The 26,001-nt window shown below is 37.9% G+C and overlaps 1 protein-coding gene across 1 annotated transcript in view; it reads left to right on the top strand.

Annotated features, from left to right (window-relative positions):
* Positions 1-26,001, top strand: part of Prp40 (pre-mRNA processing factor 40) — a 79,024-nt gene that overhangs the window by 4,880 nt on the left and 48,143 nt on the right. The window contains exons 3-10 of the mRNA XM_069847780.1: positions 598-673; positions 2,995-3,145; positions 4,794-4,981; positions 7,450-7,832; positions 13,885-14,012; positions 19,244-19,504; positions 20,558-20,786; positions 24,684-24,932. Of these exons, the coding sequence (XP_069703881.1) occupies positions 598-673; positions 2,995-3,145; positions 4,794-4,981; positions 7,450-7,832; positions 13,885-14,012; positions 19,244-19,504; positions 20,558-20,786; positions 24,684-24,932 (1,665 nt within the window). The remainder of the gene's footprint in view (positions 1-597; positions 674-2,994; positions 3,146-4,793; positions 4,982-7,449; positions 7,833-13,884; positions 14,013-19,243; positions 19,505-20,557; positions 20,787-24,683; positions 24,933-26,001) is intronic.

Genomic DNA, 26,001 nt, shown 5'->3' with positions numbered 1-26,001 from the left:
AGGGATTTTACTGTATTACTATATAATTTAAGTTACACAGTTTTTGTTAATTTGTTTGTTAGTTTCCAAACCTAAGTATTTGTGACTAAACAAGTTTTATAAAATATCCACATTTAACCATCCTCTTTTGTCTCTTTTTTCGTTAAGAAAAATATTAAAATGTCCCGTTTTATTGTTTTAAAAAAATTGTCACCTTACCCAGAACCTCGATCAGGGTACCCTACCATAAAATCCTCTTACCTTAGTAGCAGTTATCTACATTCCGAAAATATCAAATTGTGATCTAGGGGCTGTAGTTAGCCACTTAAGAGAAAGTTTTTTTATGCTGCTTACAAAGACCTAATTTTATTGTAAACTTAAGCTTATTTACCATTTGATATGTCATGTTATTTATGTTACGCATTATGTAAAGTAAGAGTAATTGAACATACCAGCATTGAAAAAAAATTCATATATAAGTTACACACTTGCTATAGGTAATGGTCACTGTACAAGTTGAGGTAACTCCAGTAAGGGCTTCTTTAGTGATAGTAATAGAAATAAAAATATCCATTTTTTTTGTTTTATAGTATATTAATTTTAGTCTCTTTGCTGCAGGACCACAAATGGGCCTTGGTGGTGCTCCAAATTCTACAGATATGCCAAACATGGGAGCTATTCCGTCTCAACCAGGGTATGTGTAATGCATTATTCATTTTTACATGTTGTAAATCGTAGGCTCATCCAGGGCTTAGACAGATTGTTGTGTATATCAAGTTTAGATGCCCATGCGTCCTACTTTAAACAGTTCAAACCTACCCGCGCAAACGACAGTCGCTGTTTTCTCTCTCTCAGAAAGCAGATTGGCTCACTTTTCTCCCTCTTGTGAGGGAGAAAGCAAATATCGCGCGGCAACGAGTCATGTTGGCAGTAGAAATGCCCTCAGGCACTGTGACGTCAACAGCATCCCCAACCACCACGGTATAAATACAGCGGAGCCTGAGTTCAAACTCACTTGTTCGCTAGATGGCAAAGAGATAGCTCTAAACCGTCCTCCGTCACTAGCAGCAGTCTTCCAACCAGGCCTATGCTATGGTTGCCTTTTGTTCGGACGTGTCTACACATGGCCACCACTCCGGGAACAGGGAGCCAAGCTGTGCCCCTGTCTCCTGTATTCCTTCCTACGCCAGCCGAATCTTCCTCACATCTTACGTATCCTAAACTTATTTTATTCTCGTCTCGCTACAAGTCTCATAACCACCTTTAACCCACCCACTTCTCTCCCCTGATCGCTCTTATCTCACATCTTCCTGACTTTGACTCCCTGCACTTATCCCGGCTTGTTCGATAAAACACAACCATCTCCTCAACCCCTCTAGAGTCGGTAAGTCGTGAGTTCGCTCTGTTTGATCCGTCGATGATAGAGGTCGCCATTTTCCCTGCTCCTGAAGTCGGTAAGTCGCATAGTACACTGTGTTGATCCTCCGATGCCAGTAGCTAATTCTCGAAGTTGGTAAGTCGCACAGTATGCTGTGTTGATCCTTCGAACTAGAGAACTAACCTTCTACCCGATTCCATCTCTCTCTCGTTATCCTACCCCCCCCCCCCCCACAACACACATGAAAGCAAGCCGATTTTTCCAGGCACTCCTGTTACCACTATCTCCCTCTCAAATCGTACTTTACTATCACCCATCATAACTCTTCCCACATAGACTAATTTTTCCACAGTAAGCTTACTGCAGTTTTCCTTGTCATTATCATTCATGTCTGTAAAATACTGTCATTATCATCATCATCATCATCATCAATACTGTTTATCATCACAAATGTCCTTCATTGTTATCATTGCTCCTAACATTCTCATATTTATAGTACTACTAGTACATTATTCCTCCATTTCTTCTTCGCCATCATCATCATCATCATCATCATCATCATCATCATCATCATCATCAACAACAACAATAATAATTGGCTCTCTTCTGACAAAGGAAAAATTTTACAGTCTGTACAAAAGAAACCAAATGACCTGGAAATGTACAAAAACTTACCCACACATGTTCAAACATTTTTAACAAGAGTCAGAACAGGTCACATTGTCACACAATTGTACCTACACCGATTTCACATTTCTGATAATCCTACTTGTCTGTGGTGTAATAATCGTGATGAAGATCTGGAACACATTCTTCTATACTGTCCATCCATAAACCATAAAAGAAGTAAATTAAAATCATCAGTACCAGTTGCAGGAAAGACAGTCCTGCAGTATATATTGATTCACCCCAACTCTGGCTACTAGCAACAGGCATCTATAATGAACACCGATCAAAATACCCCTCATTTCTCGTGAAAAACAACAACTGAATAGACTACAGTGGACTATAGTGAACTTTATGTTGTCAGCAAACAGCTGGATATATTAAGATTGATTGATTCATCATCATCATCATCATCATCATTACTATCACCATTGCCATCATTCCACCTATTTTTGCCATAAAATGATAATCACTACCACCATCACAACCAACACTAATATTGCAATCCATCATATCATCATAATTAATAATAATAATAATATCAGTTATCATTTTCTCCCTTTACTTAGTGTTCCTGTTACTGCTTCACTTTATTCTTATCCTTATTTACATCACCATCACCACCACCACCGCCACCGATTCACTGTCATCTCCATCGCCACAATCCACATTAGATTTCTTTTAGTGACACCTGTCTAGTGAACAATGTTATTAGTGACATTTCTATATCTAAGGTTCCTTTTAAATTTTAAACTGTAGAGAGTTGGTGAGTGGACCATATTATACTGAAACAATGGTAGAGAGAATGAGAGGAAGCATAGTAGTCGAAAAATTCTTCTCTACTTTATAGAAATATTAGTAAATTAAAGGGATCTACTATAATTACAAAAATATTATTGTTTAAGTTACTCTGAATAAACATAAAGTTGTGTAGCCTAAAAGTAATCTGCAAGAATAACACTTATTAACAGGGATTCATCACTTGGAGGTGAGGGGAGTGAGAGCAAGCCTCAGTCAGACTGGTCAGAGCACAAGGCTCCGGATGGACGGACATACTACTACAACTCAGTGACAAAACAGAGCTTGTGGGAAAAGCCAGATGAACTGAAAACTCCAGCAGAGGTACATGCAAACTCATCCTACTGTAGCTGTTCTGATTTCTGTGCTGCAACCTTAACATCTGTTTTTAAACTACAAGAAATTACTTAGAGGTGATGGCTATAGTAAAGGAATATTGGAATTGTAATACACTAGTAAGGACTTGAAAATTCATTTGTGAGATCATAACAGCCCATAGGACCTAATACTTGAAGGGAAGAAGACAAAGAACATGAAAACGAATGTTTCCAACACTAATGTTGTAATCTATACAAGGAAATTTACTTTTCTTAAATTCAGCTTAAATTAACTCAAAACAAAATTAACAGAACAGATAGTGTCAAAGATGCTTGTGTGTTCTTTGACAGTAAACTTTTTTTTTTCATAAGCATGTAGCTTTCATAATGTTCTTCCACTTGGCATTTTTTTATTCAGTCCTAGTATTCATTCTTCACTTCCTAGTTCTCATACCTGTCAGGCAGAGAATGTTGGATCTGATATGGTTATTCTTTCTCTACAAGTGATTCACTTTTAATTCTTTACTTCGCTTTAGTGAGATCAAAACTTGAATATGCATCTGTAATCTGGAATTGTGTTACAACTGACTTGGCTAAATTAGAAAGCATCCAACATAAATTCATAAATTATGTTCATATAGATTTCTGCCCAATGACTCCAAGAATAGTTACGAGAAAAATTCTGTGGTGATTGGTCAATCTGTGACAACTCCAAAACAGTCATTTCCTGCTGTCTACATTTATCGGTAGGCTACTTGGAAGCTATAGAAAAGCATGAGTACATGCATATAATTAAACAGTGCCCTAATCTATGCTATTTAAATTCACATTTGTATGTAAACTAGAATTCTCATTTTTAAAGGAAAAGTGAAAATAAAAATGCTTGTATTTCAAAACAGCTTTTTTTTTTTTGGAGATGTCATGTTCTGGCCAAACACCACAGAATTCTGATTTTTTTCAAATGTTTCTATATTCCTTATTAGGATTAGGAGATCTTGAAGTGCTGTTTTTAAGGGCTTTAAAGGTAATAAGATCTTATGCATCTCTAAACTGTGAGACCTCTTTATTAACTTCATAATGTGGGACCAGTTTTGTCTATTTAAGCAATAAATTTTCCAGTTTTTCACTTTAAGAACTTGGAGATTACCTGAGTTATTAAAATGTCTTAATTTTGGATGGCCTAATGTTCTTCCACTTGGTAGTTGTTATTCAGTCTTTTTTTCGTTCTTCACTTCATAGGTTTTATAATATATCCGGTTCATCTAAGGTTTTGGGCTTTTATTTTGGTAGCAGTTCTTAATATTAGGTTCTTTAAATTTGACATAAGTTTTCATATACTATTTCATTTTCCCTTTTTGAGTAACGTGATTCTTTGATGCTTATAAATTTTCTGTAATGCTTTCCTTCAAAATATTCTTAATTTTTGCTTATCTGTTTTGATCAGTGTTCAGATAAAATTTCTAAATATTGTGCATTTTGAACAAACTAATAAGAGATAGTTGATCTGCATCTGTAACACTGCAAACTATTTTCACCTATAAGTCTATTACTATGCTGAAAAATGATGGCTCATGTGAAACTACAATGCATGAATATATACATACATTATGTGTAAATTATCTTCATTTGACTATATAAATTTCGTTTATTTATAGCTTCTTTTGTCTCAATGCCCTTGGAAAGAATATCGCTCAGAAAATGGAAAAACTTACTATCACAATGTGAACACTAAGGAATCACGCTGGACTATACCTAAAGAATTAGAAGAATTGAAAGCTCGAATTGCAACAGAGGAAACGCCAGTCCCCAATGCAACACAACCTCCTCCTCCTGCAGAAAACAGGTAAGGGTCACTCCTTAGCATGTGTTATCGTTGAAGATCTATAAAATTCGCTAGATACTGTAACTTTTATTACAAATCAATAATGTAGTTTTATTATTTCAACAGTAATAATCACTTTCTACAATTTAATTCTACTCCCGTCAACAATGGGATTTGCACTCCACACACGACAATGACAATTAATCCGACCTCTGTGGGATTATTGAGAACAACAATGAACTGTTAATCTTAACTAATGTTCACAGAGCACTATTTACAAATCAGAACTGTCAGTTCTCAGTTCATGGTTCGTTTGCCTTGGCTAGTTCTTCTAGCTCAGTCACTCGAGTTCACAGTATCTCGAACCCCAGACCTTCAGAGACAGTCCACTGCACTCGAACTCAGGGTTTCGGATGCTCACACAGCTGCGGACACACTCAAGTCGAACTCCGGTCTCGAAGCTGGCTTCACTGCTACACAAGACTGGCTGGCTTGCTGTCCAACAATTACAACAACAACACTCCCAAGTTCACTCGTGTGTTTTAATTTATAACTAAACTATAGTTTCTGGAGAGTACGATCTCGCGAACAATCAACAGACGCCCAGACTTCTCTGGATTTCTCCCCTCAGTCACCAGCTGCTTTACTTTCTCCTCACCCTTCGTTGCGTCCACGCCTCCACCTCGTGCCCCCCTCTTACGTCTGTCCCCTTCAGACCCGAGCGGCCACAGCAAAGAAGGTGGCGGCGTCGCTCGTTTTCCTCGTGCACCCCAGACTTCTGTGGGACGCGATCGACTCCCGACTGTCACAATACTATGATGTGAATTGTTCTCATTTTGATTTTCGATATTACTAAAACGATCTTTCTTCAAAATGAAGTGTATCTATTACGCGGGGATTTTTTTTTTTAACGCGAAAAATTGGACTGCATCCATTACGTGGGTAAATACACTAAATGTTGATTCAGTATTTGCAGGAGAATGTGCCGAATGTGATATCACACTGATAGTTGTGAACTCCTTACATTTCTAGGCATTATTTTTTTTTCGGAATTGGCAGCAACACTGTCTCCATGGAATCTTCAGATGTGGATTCTAATTTAGTGGCTTTCTCTTGAAATTTTCCTTCAAATTTTCTTCTTTTCTCTTCGTTCTTCAGTTTTTCCATGTCCAGTTTCTTCATCAGCTGTCTTCCTCTTACCTTTTTCAGACAGATATCTACTTCGCTTATTAGTAGGACATAATATGAGTAAATAACTGCTCCTTGTAGTGTCTTTACATTTTTTAAGCAATTTCAGAATCTTTCCTGTACTAGTATATCTAATTGTGCCTTAACAAAGAAATAATAAGAGCTGTTGCCCCTAAGAGAATATATTGAACAGTCTGAGAAAAAAGATTCAAGAAGTCAAGAGTCATTGACTCGGAGAATAAGGAGCTGATCTCCTGCACTTGAGATTGGGCTTCAATCTCGCTTGGACTACAGTAACTTCCTGGTTGGGTTTTTTCCGAGATTTTGTTCAATTATAAGGAGAATATCATGTGATCCATTGCAAATCCTTGGTTTCATATCTCCAAAATACCATTTCTCTACCATCAGTTCTACTGATACCAGATAATATCGTAATTGATACAGCGTCATTAAATAGTCTGTTGAAAAAGTTAAATTTCAGCAACCCAACATATTTACAGTTACCATCTACAATATACACCATGTTTCAAAATAGTGGTAACACTTTCATATGTATATTGTTAAGTAAGTATTAATGAGAAACTAACATGGTACCTACATGTCATTTCATAGTCACTCTCAAAGTTTCCAGTTCTAAGTTTCGAAAAATGTATATTTACTCTTGCCGTGAGATATATTGTTGAAAAATGGCAACTCACAATATAAATTGTTTTGCTTTCTGCAGCTTGCGATAACAAGTTCAGTAACAGTGGTACAAAGTTATTTCGTAGAGATCTCCGAATTGATCATCTGCCATATTGGATTGGATGTGCTACTGTCACTGATCTGGCCTAGGCTATCACCCTTGGCCTTCCTGGTCACAATATGACTTTTTTCTTTGAGGTATGTGAAGGGTGCAGTTTATGTGCCACCTCTACCCCAAGACCTTGAAGAAGTAAGACTTGGGATCGTTACTGCAATTGCATCCATAAGCACAGATATGTTGGAAAGAGTGTGGCAAGAATTCGGTTACTGTGTTTATGTATGCCATATAACAAGGAATTCTCACATTGAGTGTTTATAATATGCCAATAAAAACTTTGAGAGTTTCTTAAACAAATTAAGTGCATGAAGCTACTGTATCATTAGTACTTGCGTAATATTTTGTTCTCGTGTAGAATTTAAATTTTTTATTTATTTATTTGTTTAAATAATTGATTAATTAGTTTTCTTCTGTTATGAATTAGTTTCCTTTCTTCCTGTTTGCAGTTGTATATGAGTTTTTCCATTAAGGTGATGATTATTTGTTGGGGTGTGGTCAGTATTCCAGTTCCCTTGTCAAGTCCAGCAGTGCCCCAGCCCATACCGTTAACACCATTGCCATCTGTAGTACCAGCTGGACCACCCATAGCAGCAGTTCCAAGTCAACTGAGCCCTAACATCAGCTTGCCCCCAGTGCCCATTATTCCTGGTACAGTGCCAATTCCTGGGGGAACTGTTCCTCCGGCTGCAGCTCCAGCTGCTGTTCCTATTCCTCACCAAGGCACTCCTCCACCAGTGGCAGTGACAGTTCCAGTGGCAACTCCAGTAACAGCAGCTCCTGCACCATCAACAAATAAGAACTCAGGCACTTCTTCCGCCTTAGACCAAGCAATGGCTGCCACATTGGCAGCAATAAGCATTCCCACTCCGCCCAGCAAAACAGGTGAGTTTTAATTTTATATTTCAGAACATTTTTGAAGGCCAAAATATTTTTCTTTTTCTGTTGATATTAAGAGAAAAAGTTGACTATGTACTGAGCGCTCTTCTTCTAATTGTAATTTACAATTTATTTGAAGTTACAAGATATTGACACACAAGATAAAATGTAAACAATTACCATCATTTATGGCACTAGAAAACGCTAAGGAAGAAGAGGAAAGAAACCGAACTTAATTATATAAAATCTGTGACAGCTTCAGCTAGTCCATATAAAAGTTAAGTTTGACATTGACAAATAAATACTGTAACTTCTCTGTGATCCGTTGCTGTGTCATCCATCTGCTACGTCGTCCGGCATTCACGTGATTTCACAGGTCACACCTTACTGCAGAATGGTACAGAACTTAGTTAACTATCCCTGCATCGTCTGCATAATTGATGTGGGTAAATGCGATAAGAAAATATTTGTGAACATTTGAATAATACAGTAAGTTCTCCAACTATCCCTTGTTGCAACTGTACATGAGTGCAGATTGCAATGTTAGCATCATTTAAGTGGTGGCTTTCTTAACAAGTGCATGCCCTGTGAAGATTGTAGTAATATAGAATGTTTCATGTTTAAGAAACTCTCGCTTACAATAAGTCTGTCTTTATTATAAAATTATCAGTGTTTGCTTGATACCGGGATCAGGGCAGACACATACAGTGTTCTTGCTCTCTCAGAGTTGCCACCTCTTCCTGTTTTATCTTCTCTTATACTTTGCATGATGGGACAATCCTTCACAGAAGTGTCAAAGTCGTATTACTTAGAAGACATAATATACCCACAGTGAATTATATGGCTTTCATGCACTCCTTGAAGATGAAATTGAAGGTTGTGATGGTTTCATTATCTTAAGGAAATCCTCTGTTATTAATATCTAGATTCTAGAGTTGTTAATTGTAGGCAAAGACTTTCTAAACATGGCCTAAAATGTACCTATAATGCATAACAGTTGTCAGCTGTTGTCAACTTCCAGCTTTACCTTTGAGGTTAAAACAAAATTTATTCCGCAGTTGTGAGTTTTGGGTGATGTGCAAATAAGTAGGAATAAGAAAAGGGACATTACAGACTGAACTCAAAACGTGTGTGCGTGCGTGCGCGCATTTATTTTATTGTTAACATAAGTTAATTTCTTGTCTGTTACTGAACAAAATATACATAATTCTTGTTTGTTATTGAACAAATTATACATAATACTCTGTATTTCACAGAACGCAAGTTGGCTTTGATTGGTAGAATAACAGACTTCAAAGATACAATCTGTGTAGAGTCGGGCAGACTGCCTCATATTATCGCCCGTTCTCGGTTGCGTAATCTCCACAGTCTCGCTTAGTGCGCGCGTACCGAATGTAGCCAAATGACTCATTGATAGAGAACACGAGATTCTCTTGCTCCCGAGATTACCGATACTAGGTCACTCCCGACAGTCTCGGAGGTCTAGACGGGACTGTAGTACTGATAAGCAAGCGATATCGCTCGGGCCGCGCTCCTATAGGAAGCATTGGCTTATACATTTCCCGGTTCTTTAAATATATATCATGTCGTAGCTCCTATAATACTTGATCAATCGCGCTGTAATTTTTTGGATTGATAGCTCAATGTCTAAGGAAAACGTAGGAAAAAAAATCGAACTGAAAATATTTTTTGGAAAGTGAGAAAAAAAATATTAACTTCGATGGAGATTGATGAGTTCAGAATAGACATTTGCAACTTCACCTTTGTAGGCTGATAACTTTTTTGTTTTTCACGTTAGATGGGGGGTTAAAGCGAGAGATATGTTGAGAAAGGATGGAAATTACTTTTAAAAGTGATGGCCACTCAAAATTTTTACCGGTTCTCGAATAACGGCGAGTTAACCTGTTAGCGCAGGACTCATGACTCAAACGTTTGTTCCGTAAAATTTGTACGGAACCCTTCAACGCATGAAAACTCGTTATTGTACGGATAGTATTAATTGATATTTTAATGAAGATAGTTGAAAATGAGGCTATATAGTCCAAGATGGTTTACACTTTATAGTAATTAGGCTATCTTTTATAGCAACTAAATAAAAAAATTGTTTGTAACACAATGATATGAAACATGAAAATATTAAAAGCTGGTTCACAATAAACCGAGAACGGAAACGGCAACGAGAACTAGAACGGAAATATTTTTAAAATAAATGTATTTAAAGGTAAGCATTCACAATTAACTATTCTGAATGCTCACATTTAAATACTGTACATTTATTTTAACATTATTTCCGTTCTCGTTTCCGTTCCCGGTTTATTGTGAACCAGCCTATACTATAGAAAACTACACTTTCTATTGGTGCACGTTATAAATTATTGTTACAGAACAATCATTATTGTATTCTAGCCATGTTACAATATAAAATTATATAGGCCTATATGATTTACAATAATTATCCTATGTTATAGGAACGACAATAACAAATTAAGAATTAATCAGATTTCTAATACTTGTACCTAATGATAACTTACAAGACAGTAATAAATAATAACCATCATAATAATCCTGATAATCATAATCTTAATCATCATAATGATTACGATAATGATGATAACAGTAATACTACTAATAATAATGATATAATGATGATAATAATAATAATAATAATAATAATAATAATCGCTGTAGAGTAACGGTTGGCACACCTGACTGTGAATCGATCGGCTTCCGGTTCGAATCTTGGTTGGGTCAAGTTAAGACTGGTTCACAATAAACCGAGAACGGAAACGACAACGATAACGGAAATATTGTTAAAATAAATACATTTAAATGTGAGCATTCACAATTAACTTTCACGTTCCCATTTCCGGGCTCCGGCAATCTTCTCGTTAATTGTGAATGTTCACATTTAAATACATTTATTTTAATACTAGCTGTACCCGTGCGCTCCGCTGCACTTATTAGAAATAAATATAAAGTAATTACATAATTAAAATAGGACGTTTGATCCAGGGAACATTCGTGTTTGATAGAAGAATAAATCGTTTAATATGTTACTTAATTTAAATTGTATTTAAATAATTAAAATGCTATCATTTTGGTCCAGAGACCACTCATTTGGTGCAAATAAAACTCGTTTAACATTTTTCTAAATTAGTCTAGAATGCATCCTTTAATAAATCACTCCAAATTAATAGAGTTGATTGTGTAAAAATGTAAGAATTCACGATCTCCTATGCACTACTGCCATAGAACGAATAAATTTGTTTTTCTTCCTACTAAAAAATTTAATAGTTTGCACATAGCAGGTACGGAACAACGACGCTATAATCTGAGGCGGCGGTGGAAATGTATTGTATTGTTATTTTAAAACTCTTTTATATCCTTAAATATCAGACCTATCAAAATTTTGCCTGGAATAAAACTTATCGACAATCATTTTTGAAGAACTTTCTGTTATGTAACATTTTTCACAAAAATCAATAATAAGCGAGATATTTCGGTTTATTTAATTCAGGCCGCCTTATAACCCCCCCCCCCCTTTTAAATAAAGTATTTTGAATGCTACATAGCCTAAAATCTAAGTTATAACGAACTTAATTTATATTCCAATTTTCACTGAAATCCGTTCAGCCATTATCGCCTGAAAAGGTAACAAACATACAGACAGACAGACAGACTTAAATATCAGTCCTATCAAAATTTTGCCTGGAATAAAACTTATCGGAAATCGTTTTTAAAGAAATTTTTGTTATGTAACATTTTTCACAAAAATCAATAATAAGCGAGATATTTCGGTTTATTTAATTCAGGCACCCTTATAACCCCCCTTTTAAATAAAGTATTTTGAATGCCATATAGCCTAAAATCTACGTTACAACGAACTTAATTTATGTTCCAATTTTCATCGAAATCCGTTCAGCCATTATCGCGTGAAAAGGTAACAAACATCCAGACAGACAGACAGACATACAAACAGAAATTTCAAAAAAGCGATTTTCGGTTTCAGGATGATTAATTATATATGTTAACACCTATTATTTTTGGAAAAGCGAAAATTACCAGAAAAATTTCGCTTACAGATTTATTATTAGTATAGATTATTTCTCGTTGTCGTTTCCGTTCCCGGTTTATTGTGAACCAGCCTTTACCTGGCTGAGGTTTCTCGCCTCAACCCATTGAGAGCAAATGCTGGGTAACTTTCGGCGCTGGACCCTGGACTCATTTCGCTGGCATTATCATCTCATTCAGACGCTAGATAGCTATAGCAGTTGATAAAGCGACGTAAAGTAACTAATTTAATAATAATAATAATAATAATAACCCTCTTTTATTCTCTGTTGTTATGATAAAGCAAATATAAATGACACTCAGGAGGAAACGCAGAATAAATATGGGGGGAAATGCCTGTTATTATTCGGTTGAGAAGCTTTTGTCACCCAGCCTGCTCTCAAAAAACTTGAAAGTTAGAATTTATAAAACAGTTATATTACCGGTTGTTCTGTATGGTTGTGAAATTTGGACTCTCACTTTGAGGAACAGAGGTTAAGGGTGTTCGAGAATAAGATTCTTAGGAAGATATTTGGGGCTAAGAGGGATGGAGAATGGAGGAAGTTGCACAACGCAGAACTGCACGCATTGTACTATCACCTGACATAATTAGGAATATTAAATTCAGAGGTTTGAAATGGGCAGAACATCTAGCATGTATGGGCGAATCCAGAAATGGATATAGAGTGTTAGTTGGATGGCCGGAGGGAAAGGACGATTGGAGAAGCAGAGACGTAGATGGGAAGATAATATAAAAATGGATATGATGGTAGAGACTGAATTAATCTTGCTCAGGATAGAGACCGATGGCGGGCTTATGTGAGAGCGGCAATGAACCTCCGGGTTCCTTAAAATGCATTTGTAAGTAATTATGATCAATTTGTGAAAGGATCTACTCTGTTTCGTAATTCTGTCCTTCCTCTTGCAAAAGTGTTTCCATTTCACATGCAGCATTTTATCAGTTGGGAAACAAAAATATCTTTTGTCTGAGTCTTTGGTCCTTTATAATAATATAAATAAGTATCAATTATTTTATTTCGTCCTTACACAGCACAATAATTACCCATGCTGATGAAGATGCCGTTGCATAACAACGAAACATCCAGATGTGAACGCGCGATATAATAATACAATCGTGTGTTATCCATTACTATAGCGTATACAAAACACTATCGAATGATTAAATATGCAATGTCAACGAAATGCTGATAGCGAGAAAGTATATCATAGCTCCAACCATAACTTGTTATTGTTTTAGACTAGCTTAGGATTAGGTAACGGCTGAAAGTGCTGCATTATTTTGCTTCTCCAGAAAGCAGTAAGTAGTTCATTAAAATAGTGTGCCTTCTGTAAGAATGTCGACAATCATAATGTGCTGTATTATTGCATACCACACTGCTGTGCCTTCTTAAATTACTTTATGAACATTAATATTTCAGAAAGAGTCACGAATTTCAGTGATGAGCGGCGATTAAGCCGGCAGTCAGTGTACGCATTTCGTAACGATAAGTCGGCCGTGCGATAACAGGCCGGGACCCGGTATTCCTCGTTCCCGAGAGTGCCAATCTCGAGAATACGATTCTCGGAACTGGCGTTATCGGCCAGCCAGTCTCGCCTACGAGACGAGCGGGAGTAAGAGGCTGTTTGCCCGACTCTAAATCTGTGTTTAAGCCCAAACAGAGGCAGGATTTTTCATCTTTTTACAACTTCTAAAATAGCTCCAGGGGTAAAAACAGCTGGAGCATGTTGCTTGACCACCCCAAATTCCTTTAGTATTGAGCTTGAATATCCTTTGTCCGCCTTATTTTCGTGAAGAACACTTCATCTTTCTGGTATTTTATATGATTATAGATGTCACATGTAAGAAGATATAACAGAATTTTATTTGTATAATAAATTCAGACATTTTACAGAAATGAATTTTGACTCAGTCTTCAGGCTTTTATTTTGACAGTATTAACAGCTTTACCACGTCATTTGACAAATTTTTTTAATGTATTTATTGCAGCTGATGAAGACAGTAGTTCTAACAAGGATTCTGCTCCAGGGAGTCGTACCAGCACACCAGAACCTAAGCTTGTATTTAAAGATAAGAAAGAAGCAATAGAAGCTTTCAAGGATCTTTTACGGGAAAGGGTAAACCAACTTTGCATTCTATTTTCTCTTCATAGCATATGATCTACTTTCTATAAACACTGCAGATTACAATAAGGTTATGCAGACAGTAAAGAAAAATAAGATACAACAGCCAGAAACGAAAATACCTTAAACATATATCAGTAAAGCATCAGATAAATTTAAAAAATTCACATTAAAATGCTGAAAATGCAGTGAATTCAAAACAGTAGAAACTTAATGTGATATAAATTTAATTGCTAATTATCCCAGGAAATAAATTGCTGCAGACTTTAGATTTGTTACTGAACATGACTGTTTTGTGTAACATTTACATGTTGTACCTTCAGAAATTGTATCTTACCAAAAGTATGACAAGTAATATGTCAGAAGAAATGAATGCAGAACATGTTTACACTTCCAAAGTTTTAACAACCAATAATAATATTGTGAATTTTTTTAGTAACAACAATGTAATTTATTCGTCACAACAATAATTCCTTTCTACAATTCACCTTAAACGCTCTCGTCAACAATTGGATCTTCACTCAACACAGTATTCGTTATAGCACTCCACCGACGGCAATGACAATTTACTTGGACTATTACGCACAACAATGAACTGTTAATCTTAACTAATATTTACAAAGCACTATTTACAAATCAGAACTACCAGTTCTCAGTTCACAGTTCTTCTATCTCAGTCACTCGAGTTCACGGTATCTCGAACCACAGACCTTCAGAGACAGTTCACTGTACTCGAACTCGGGTCCCTCCAACTGCGGTCCACTGCACTCGAACTCAGGTCCCTCCAACTGCGGTCCACTGCACTCGAACTCAGGCCTTCGGATGCTGACGCAGATGCGGACGCACACTCGAGTCGAACTCCGGCTGGCTCTGGCTTTCTCACTGACTGAATAACTGAAAACTCTGAAACTGCTGTCGTTCCTTCGCGACCGTAATTTATAACCACAGTGACGTAACATCGAAGGTTCCACCCGTCTCTAGAGATGGCATTCCAGAGAAATCCAGAGCCCTCTCCTCTCTACCAGCACCAGATGCGCGCGCAAACTCGTCGCGTGACGTAATACACCCTCTCTCTTCTCTCCACCGCGCGACGTCACTCAATGTTCCGTGGAGCCTGTGCGATCTGCTTTCTTGCGGGACGCTGGTCGTGAGTTCGAATCTCACGTCGCTGTCACATTGCTCCCTCCTTAGGACTGCTCGTCTCGGGCAGTCCCTTGGTAGGCTGCTAGTCGGTCCAACGTTTGGGGTCCTCCGGCTGCTCCCTCCTTATGGTGGTGCCACCCCATCCTTGGCTTGGCTGGGCAGCAATACTCGTACTTCGTGGGCGCCATCTTGCTTTTCCCCTTGGCCCTCCAAGGAGAGCTCGCTGGCCACGGGTTGGTCCTCGGCGTCCATCAGGAACACTTCATCCCGACCAAGACGGAGTATACGGCGCCGGACGTCCACCGTCGCATCGAGTAACCGCATGGCGTCGAGTCCCAGGACGACGTCCTCGGTGATGTTGGCGACGAACACCCACATCTCCAGTTTCCTCTTCCCCAAGGTCAGGTCCAGGAAGACCTCTCTCTGGATGGGCAAGCTCTCGCCTGAAGCAGTCCGTAGCTCGTATTGGCGCAGCGGCGTCCTCCCAGGTAGGCCACGCACGACGTCTGGTCTGGCGATAGTGAGCATCGCCCCGGTGTCCACCAGTACTCTGCATGGACGGCCTCTTATCCGTCCTTCAGCAATCAGCCCATCGTCGCACCTTCTGTCGACCGGTTCCAGGACGAGCCGAGGGGACGGTGATGATGGCGCCGACGTGCTCCTCCTAGCATCGGCCCCCTCTCTCTCCTGACTGTTGCCAGGTCGGTCGCAACTCCTCCGCAGGTGCCCAGGTTCACCGCAGGACCAGCAGGTGGGCACCCGTCCCCGTTGCTCAGGCGACTGTTGACTCCTCTCGGTGCCAGCCACCTCTCTCTCCGGCCGGTGGCCAGAGCAGTCGCAGTCCCTCCTTAGGTGTCCCGGCCTCCCGCAGGACCAGCAGATGGGCGCCCGTCGTCTCCGCCGCTCCGTTGACTGTTGGCGCTCCTCGACGGATCGGTCACAGTCCCTTCTCAGGTGTCCCGGTCTGCCGCAGGACCAGCAGGTGGGCGCCCGTCGTCTCCGCCGCTCCGTTGACTGCTGGCGCTCCTCGACGTCGGCCACCTCTCTCTCCTGCCTGTGGCCGGATTGGTCACAGTCCCTTCCCAAGTGTCCCGGTTTGCCACAGGACCAGCAGGTGGGCGCCCGTCGTCTCCGCCGCTCCGTTGACTGCCGCTCGGGTGGCTTCGGTTGGCGCCCCCCAGCATCCGTCGCCGTGACGCTCCTGATCCAGTGCGGTGCTGAGACTCCCGCCGCCGACTTGGCCGCCTCCATCCTGAGGGCCGCCGCCAGAGCTGCGTTGATAGTGCGATGCTCTGCCAGGAGTAGCTGTTGTCTGATTTCGGGGTCTCGAACTCCGCTGCCGAAGGTGTAGGCCGCCTCTCCAGCGATGAAGTCATTAGGTAGGCCCCTGAGGGCCTTATGGGCCAGTTGTTCCACCGCCATCGCGAATTCTTGCAGGGACTCGCCTGACTGTTGGACCCTCGTTTTCAGTTGGGTCCTGAATGCTGCAGCAAGTTGATGGTCACCATAACGTCCCTCCAAGGCCGCCATTATCTCAGCGGCTGTCCCATCTTCTGGAACGCTGTGAAGAATCTCCGACGCCTGTCCTTGAAGCGCGGTCAGCAGCTGAGTAGTCTTCTCCGCTGGGGTCCACCCATTATGTGCTGCGGTGGCCTCGAACTGGCGACGGAATATCGCCCAAGACGTCGTACCGTCGAACTTCGGCGTCTTGACGTTGTGATGTCTGGCTGAAGGCGATGATTCCGCAGGGCCACTATATGGAGTCCTCAACTCTGTGGCCGCTTCTTGCATGGCACGTCGAACCTCCTCGGCAACTATCTGTTTATGTTCTCTGGCCTGGCGATCCACCAACGCGAGAATGTGCTTGTTTTCCTCGGCGTGTCTGTCCATCACCTCACTCGTCTTGTCCAGCAACTCGCTTGTCTGCTCTTGACGACGCTCGAGATCGCGGATTTTGCCGTCGAAATGGTCTACCTCCTGTCTCAATTCGGTTACTGCCTCGTTTATAGTTGTAAAATTCTTGTTTAGGTTGTCAAGGTCGGCTTTGAGTTCGTCTTTCACGATGGCGACAATTCCATCTACGTGGGCTGAAACGCTTTCAATTTGTGTAGTGACGTCATCTTTCACTCCGCTTATGTCGCCTTTCACTTCACTTATGTCACTTTTCATCTCCGTTTTCACATCGCTTATGTCACTTTTCATCTCCGTTTTCACATCACTTATGTCGTTCTTAACCTCACTGATGTGCCTGTTCATGTTATCTTTTACTTCACTGATATCGTTCTTCATTTCTGCTTTTACTGCACTTATGTCGTTTTTCATTTCAGCTTTCATTTCCGCGATGGCTTGCAGGATTTGCTGTAGGTTCTCCATTGTCGATAATATCCCACTTCTGACACCAGTGTGAATTTTTTTAGTAACAACAATGTAATTTATTCGTCACAACAATAATTCCTTTCTACAATTCACCTTAAACGCTCTCGTCAACAATTGGATCTTCACTCAACACAGTATTCGTTATAGCACTCCACCGACGGCAATGACAATTTACTTGGACTATTACGCACAACAATGAACTGTTAATCTTAACTAATATTTACAAAGCACTATTTACAAATCAGAACTACCAGTTCTCAGTTCACAGTTCTTCTATCTCAGTCACTCGAGTTCACGGTATCTCGAACCACAGACCTTCAGAGACAGTTCACTGTACTCGAACTCGGGTCCCTCCAACTGCGGTCCACTGCACTCGAACTCAGGTCCCTCCAACTGCGGTCCACTGCACTCGAACTCAGGCCTTCGGATGCTGACGCAGATGCGGACGCACACTCGAGTCGAACTCCGGCTGGCTCTGGCTTTCTCACTGACTGAATAACTGAAAACTCTGAAACTGCTGTCGTTCCTTCGCGACCGTAATTTATAACCACAGTGACGTAACATCGAAGGTTCCACCCGTCTCTAGAGATGGCATTCCAGAGAAATCCAGAGCCCTCTCCTCTCTACCAGCACCAGATGCGCGCGCAAACTCGTCGCGTGACGTAATACACCCTCTCTCTTCTCTCCACCGCGCGACGTCACTCAATGTTCCGTGGAGCCTGTGCGATCTGCTTTCTTGCGGGACGCTGGTCGTGAGTTCGAATCTCACGTCGCTGTCACAATATAAAGAAATACTGTAATGGTAGATGACAAATGACAATTTCACAGATCAGAGCATTAGTTCAGTTTTTCATACTATCATTTGTGATATCAATTTTATACTAATTGGTGTAAAAAGAACATAAAGTATTTTAGTTTTATCATATTTCTTAGGTTTGCATTCAGAAAATTTTGTGTAACACATGTTAGGTGAAGAGATGGATAGTGGGTGTAAATCAGCTTGAGTCAACTGTTTCTTTCGGATTATTAACTCATTTTCATAGTTATAGTTCAATATTGCTCTTTTATCATGCAGCAGCTACATATCTAGCAAAACTAATCAACTTCAAGTTATTCTCGTTCTGGTGTTAGTGGTAATCATTATATATTTGTCATTGAAATGCTTCTGATTATATCTCTGCAGTTATTATTATTATTATTATTATTATTATTATTACTACTACTACTACTACTACTACTACTATTATTATTATTATTATTATTATTATTATTATTATTATTATTATTATTATTATTGTTTAGTCAACTGTTCGAAGACAGATTTGAACCTCGTAAGTGATACCAATAAGACATCACTCATGAGGTAACTAAGCCAGCTGTACACATGCGAGTGAGGCAAGATAAAATGTATGCACTGTAGATGTATGGCAAGTAAAAGATAAAGGGGATTCGAGGTAAAATATATTGACCATTTCTCACCCACATCAAAGTTTCAGTTCTGTTAATTATTACAGTATATTCTTCTGTCATTAAATTAATAAACAATGTCTTCGTGATGTCCCCACATTGGAAATAGAATTCGACATTTCCAAGCTCGAGTTTTTCTGAACCAAATAATATATAATCCACCTATCAACATTTTTATAAATAACAAATGATGTAGTTTTCATGTATTTATTGTTGTGATTCTTTTTGCTTATTTTTAGGATGTGCCAAGTAATGTAAGTTGGGAAACAGCTGTCAAATTAATTTCTTCTGATCCTCGCTATCCAACACTAAGAAAATTGAATGAAAAGAAGCAAGCATTCAATGCATACAAAACTCAAAGACAGAAGGAAGAGAGAGAAGAACAGCGACAAAGAGCAAAGAAAGCTCGAGAAGATTTGGAAGAATTTCTTATGACCTCTGACAAGATCACGTCTGCTACTAAATATTATCGCTGTGAAGATCTTTTTGGGAATATGGATGTGAGTTTAGCATGTTTTAATACTATGTTAGTGCAGTTTAATTTAATCATAATCAAAATGAGTATCGAAGGGAATAAATACACTGAAAAAAAAAAAAAAATATATATATATATATATATATATATATATATACACACAGTAAAACTTCTTTTATACATTTTACACTTATGTGTTTTGCACACATTATTTTTTGTTTTTCTGAGTTCCCGGTGAAATTCCTATACTTCTCATGTTAATTTATTTCAGTTATACATTTTCGTTTATTCATTTTTTACACTATATGATTGTATTTCAAACCCCTAGGAGATATGAAGTTTAATTTAAGCTTTCCATGCTTGGCTCCAATAGTCTGTGTCCTTTAAATGATTCAGTTATTGCTTAAGAAAACACATCATGATGTAACTGAACAAATTATGAAGCATTTATCACAATTTTAGGCTATCGTTTATTATTTATGATATGAGCAAGAAATTCAAAATAACTGAAATTTGCTTAAAAATGATAATATGTAATTAAATGAGGATCACATGATATGAACAAGTACCTATGTCACTTTCGTAAAATTTTTTGGATTGGAGATTGAAATGTAATGTATCAGTCTGCTTTGGCTCTAAACAGCTAAGATTTCTTACAGTGAATAATCTTACATTCTTTAAGAACATCTGTTATAAATTTTAGTACTGTATTATAGACTCAAAGCTGGCTTAACTATGAAGTTCTAAATTTCTCTTGCGAAAATTTTACTAAATTGACTTAACTCATTCTTCCCATAGAGTCATCAAATGCTATTGCAGATATTAAATGTCATTTAAGTTATTCATTATTCTCACTTGTGCGTTTTTTTTTTTTCAGACCCCATAAAAATGTATAAATGAAGACACTGTATTGCCTATTCTATCCACCAGAACTAAAAAAAAAAAATGTTCACTTTGGACAAGTTTCTTTCTTATTCATGTTTCGCCTTGCACAAGTTTTACTGTATAATTTGGTGGATATAAAAGCTGTTTTAATAAATTTTTATACATATTTTCTTAACTCAGTTTTGTTTTGCAGGTATGGAAAAATGTATCAGAATCTGACCGCAGAGATATCTATGAAGACGTGGTCTTCAGTTTGGCCAAGAGAGAAAAGGAAGAAGCAAAATCAATGAAGAAACGTAATATGAAACAATTGGCTGAAATATTGGATGCCATGACAAACATTGGACATAGAACCACTTGGCAAGAAGCGCAACAGATGTTACTTGACAATCATGCATTTGCTGATGATGCAAATTTGCTGGGTAAGTAATATCACCATGTTTTATGAAGGACAGTTCTTGTTAAAAAATTTAAGTTACAGGCTAACTGGTTACCCGAAACATTTTTTTTTTACTTTGTTATTTAACAACGCTGTATCAACTACGAGATTATTTAGCGCCAATGGAATTGGTGATAGCGAGATAATATTTGGCAAGATGAGGCCGAGGATTCACCATAGATCACCTGACATATGCCTTATGGTTGAGAAAAACCTTGGAAAAACCCAACCAGGTAATCAGCCCAAGCGAGAATCGAACCTGCGGTCGAGTGCAACTCTAGATCGGTAGGCAAGAACCTTAGCTGATCCAACTACGCTGGTGGCTCTGAAACAAATTAATAACCAATATTTGAACATCTGTTATCCTTGATGATTGAATAGTTATCGTTACATTTGAAATTTCTGAGTTCATACCTAGCTACAAGCGATAAATTCTTAGGGGCAATGACAATCTTTACTTTATAATGGGATCTTTCAAACTCAAAATCAAAACACGCACTGAAAATTCGTATACAGGTACATACTGTTAAATGGAAGTTTAAGCACAAAAAAAAAACATCTGCAAGCACAAGAAACAACTTCCTAAATTAGTGTAAAGTCTGCAATTGAGTAGCATTTCTGCCAGGTTACACACACACACACACATGCTTGATATATCTTTCCATATTCCTTCACTTATCAGCTGGGCTGTTAGACCAAATATAAATATTCTATCTACCTTTTTTATCATACTGGATTACTATTGGCATATAGGGTGAGCTCATCAGTAATTGACCAGTTAGGAACATTCGTTTCTCAAATCACCATTTTGTGTTTATATAAAGTCACAAGGAAAAGATATCATAATAATGAAATGTTGACAAAAGCAATGATGCTATTCATTATTCGTTTAAATCAATGTAACACGAAATTTATTTTTAAACAAATAGCTTATAAAAATACCAGTAGTTGACCACAATGTGTCAGTAGTTGATTGCTACACAAACAAATTAGATATGACTGTTTTAACACAGAAGACACACTTATATTCTATTACGTAAAAATCCACTTACATTCTAATCAAGATTTTAACCTGTAAAACTGAAAATGTGAATTTTATTTATAAATGTGTCTTTCTTATAGTTTTCCTGCATTCAGAAAGAACACAACTGCACTGTATCCTCAGATATAGTATCAGAATCTTCTCGTGCTGGCCACTTGTTGAGAAAATAGAGCTATCTGACTGAGAGGTCTTTGGTTTTTTTTAGACTTTTTGCTATCAGACCTTCCTCGATTACTTCCGTCTCTTTTCTCTTGTCTTTCCCTCACATTGTTTTTTTCCTTTCTTCTTTCTGTATTTCTTTCTTCTTGTCAACATCTAAATTCTAATGACATTGTAGTGGATATTGCTTATTATTTTATAGTTGTTTTCTTTAAATTTATTAATTTTTATGTTGTTGTTCATAGAGTACTTTTCATTTCATTTTCATTTTTTCTACCCAATTTTGTAACATGTTGTTGTTATATTGTGATTGTAATTAAATTTGCGTAGTTAAAATTTTTAAACTCACTTATTTACAATTGTTATGCTCTGTGTTTGTACATTGACTCTGTATGTAGAACATTAGATTGTTGAAGCCATGATGAATCGAAATAAATGAAGAGACAATTTCTCATTTGAGTGAAAATAATTGTTGTTGTTTTCTAATGCCAGGCATTTGACAATAAAATCATTTGACCTCTTGCACTCCAATATTTTTCAAAGATATTATCATGACCAGCCACTGAAGCACAGATTTTGAGATGTTCCGAATCCATTTCTTGGTTTGAGTTGCACAATGGACAGTTAGGGGACTGATATATTCCAATTCTATGCAGGTGTTTGGCCAAACAATCAAGGCCTGTTGCCAATCTAAATGCAGCTACAGACGATTTTCGTGGTAAATCGGGAATTAACTGTGGATTTTGATGCAGAGAGTTTCATTTTTTCCCTTGGGATTGTGTTATCAAATTTTGTTTGTTGAAGTCTAAGTATGTAGATTTAATAAATCTTTTCACAGAGTAATACGTAGATTTAGTAACAGGTCTGTAAGTAGCAGTGCTGCCCTTCTTTGCTAAAGCATCCACATTCTCATTTCCCAGGATTCCACAATGGGATGGTATCCATTGGAATACAATTCTTTTATTGAGTGACATTAATTGAGAGAGCATTTTAGTTATTTCTGCTGTTTGAGATGAAGGTGTGTGTTTAGAGACTATTGATAGAATAGCTGCTTTGGAGTCTGACAATATAACTGCATTCCTAAATTTATTGATGTGGCATAGAAGATTCCTGAGACTTTCCCTTATTGCAATGATTTCACCATCAAAACTTGTTGTTCCATATCAAAAAGATCTATAAAGTGAGACGAGACAGCACGTAACACCTGCACCGGCACCTTGTTCTCTGGAGATCAAGGATCTGTCGGTGTATAAATGAAGCCAGTTTTGTGGAGAGTACCTAATATTAATTGTCTCTAAAGACAATTGTTTCAGTATTTCAGTGTTTACTTCTGATTTCAGTATTTCTTCTGTTAAATTTAGATTATATTCTATATTTAATAGAGTTAAAGGGTTTGGTTTAATTTGTAAGTTTTCTTTTAAATTCGGGATATTGATTTTCTGTTTTAATTCTTGAACAATGGATATGAAACTTTTTTGAGTTTTCAATCTACAGAGAGGACTGTATGAATGCCAATTGTTTCCTGGTAATCTAATAAGTTTTTCATATTGAATCAGTGCTTTTTCTTCTATTGTCATTTTGATGCTGTTAATATTAGTGAGGAATCTCATAGAATCTATTGGAGTTGTTTTGATTCCACCAGTAATGAGTCTGAGAGCTTGGTTTTGAACATATTCTATTTCGTTTATGAAAGGTGAAGTAATTAAAATTTCTCCGCAGTATGTCAGCACTGGCTGTATAAACATTTTGTAAGTATGTAGTGTTCAAAGTATTCCTAGAGCATCCCCATTTCTTTCCTGCTAGTCTTTTTGGAAGGGAGAATCTTTTACGAGCTTTTTCAGAAATGTATTTCAAATGGTTGCTCCATGTTAACTTACTATCGAAAATAACTCCAAGATATTTGGATTCGTAAGTCCTAGGAAGGTGGTGGCCATTGTATTGGATGTTGAATTCTCTTTCTTTTTTACCAAGTGAAAATATTTGGTAGTTACTTTTGCTTAAATTGAATGTCATCAAATTTGATGTATTCCATTCATGTAGTTGATTTAGAGCTTTAAGAGCAGAATTTTGAATTTTGTCTCTATGTCTGTAAGATCCGGAAGTCCACAAAACTATATCATCTGCAAATAGTGCTGTTTTCATGTTTGATTCCTCTAATAGGGAGGGTAAGTCATTTATTTAAATATTGAATAAAGTTGTGCTGAGGACAGCGCCCTGAGGTAGACCTCAATATGTTTGTCTGTAACTAGAAAGTGAGTTATTGAATTTAGTGGCAATGAATCGTTGACTAAGGAATTCTGATATCCATCTGAACATATTGCTGGAGATACCTAATTTCTGGAGTTTTAGTAATAATTTATTTCTCCAAACAGAGTCATATGCTAACTGAAAGTCAATAAATATTGCCAAGGTATCTTCTTTCTTGTTAAAACTGTCTTTTATTTCTTGGCCGAGGCGTATGACTTGTTCATTGGTAGAGTGTAGTTGTCGAAAGCCGGCTTGTCATGGTGATAAAAGATTTTGGGATTCTAAATACCAAGTTAATCTGTTGGAGATCATGGACTCTATGGTTTTTGCTGTCATGCTTAATAGTGCTATTGGTCGATAACTATTAACATCATGAGCAGGTTTCCCTTTTTTGTGAATTGGTACAATGGTGAAAATAATTATATATTCCAGGTATGGACAAGGAGGATGCCTTGGTTGTATTTGAAGAACATATTCGAGAGCTTGAAAAAGAAGAGGAAGAAGACAGGGAGAGAGAAAAAAAGAGGCTGAAAAGACAACACAGGAAAAACAGAGATGCATTTGTGACATTATTAGATGAACTTCACGAGCAAGGAAAACTAACCTCCATGTCCCTCTGGGTAGAACTGTATCCTATCATCTCTGCTGATCTCAGGTTTTCCGCAATGTTAGGCCAGTCAGGTCTGTTTGTAATATTAATTCATCATTATATGAGCACATAAGGCATTAATTTTAAGATTGTTTTAAAAAGGGAGGATAGAAATAATGGTAGCTTATTCAAAAAGCTCATTTTCCTATAACTCTATAACTTTTACTTTATCACATAATGATAATGCCACATTTTTACGCAACTTTTTTTTACCACAAAATCACTACACTTGCGATCTGCTCAGCTACGACACTATACAGGTATGAAGCATTGAAAATTTTTGAAGGGACTCGTCTGCCTAGTCAACAGGATAATAAAATTTATGACCGCCAGGCCACCTCGCACCCTCTAAAATTTTTTATCTTAGTCATCTACACACTGTTTCAAAATACATTAAGGCATTAATTTTAAGATTGTTTTAAAAAGGGAGGATAGAAATAATGGTAGCTTATTCAAAAAGCTCATTTTCCTATAACTCTATAACTTTTACTTTATCACATAATGATAATGCCACATTTTTACGCAACTTTTTTTTACCACAAAATCACTACACTTGCGATCTGCTCAGCTACGACACTATACAGGTATGAAGCATTGAAAATTTTTGAAGGGACTCGTCTGCCTAGTCAACAGGATAATAAAATTTATGACCGCCAGGCCACCTCGCACCCTCTAAAATTTTTTATCTTAGTCATCTACACACTGTTTCAAAATACAGTTTACAAGTAGTGTGTCCAAAATATTATTTCCGTTTTGAACAGTAGCAGACAGTTTCTGTTTTGTTCAGGAAAATTTGCACATAATACATATGCATTTCGCCAGGACCAATAAATTGTTCCGAAATAGACAGCATTCCGGATTATTCAGGTTCTGATTTAAACAGGTTTTACTGTATTATTAGGGAAATGATGAAACAGTAGTTTGAACCCGAGTCTCTGGGAAAAGAAGCCAATAGTTCATCTGGCTAAAAATGTGCCTTTGTAGTACAAAATATATAGTGAAAATGTCATTTTTTTCTGATGTAAGAATTTATGGAAAAGCTTAATGAACAATCAGTGGGCCTAAGGTTACTGCTCAAACTCAAATTTTACATTGCACTGT

This window comes from Periplaneta americana, chromosome 15 (genome assembly GCF_040183065.1).
Source record: "Periplaneta americana isolate PAMFEO1 chromosome 15, P.americana_PAMFEO1_priV1, whole genome shotgun sequence".
Taxonomy (NCBI): Eukaryota; Metazoa; Arthropoda; class Insecta; order Blattodea; family Blattidae; genus Periplaneta; species Periplaneta americana.
The sequence above is the reverse complement of the archived record's forward strand: the minus strand, read 5'-3'. Positions and strand labels throughout refer to the sequence as shown.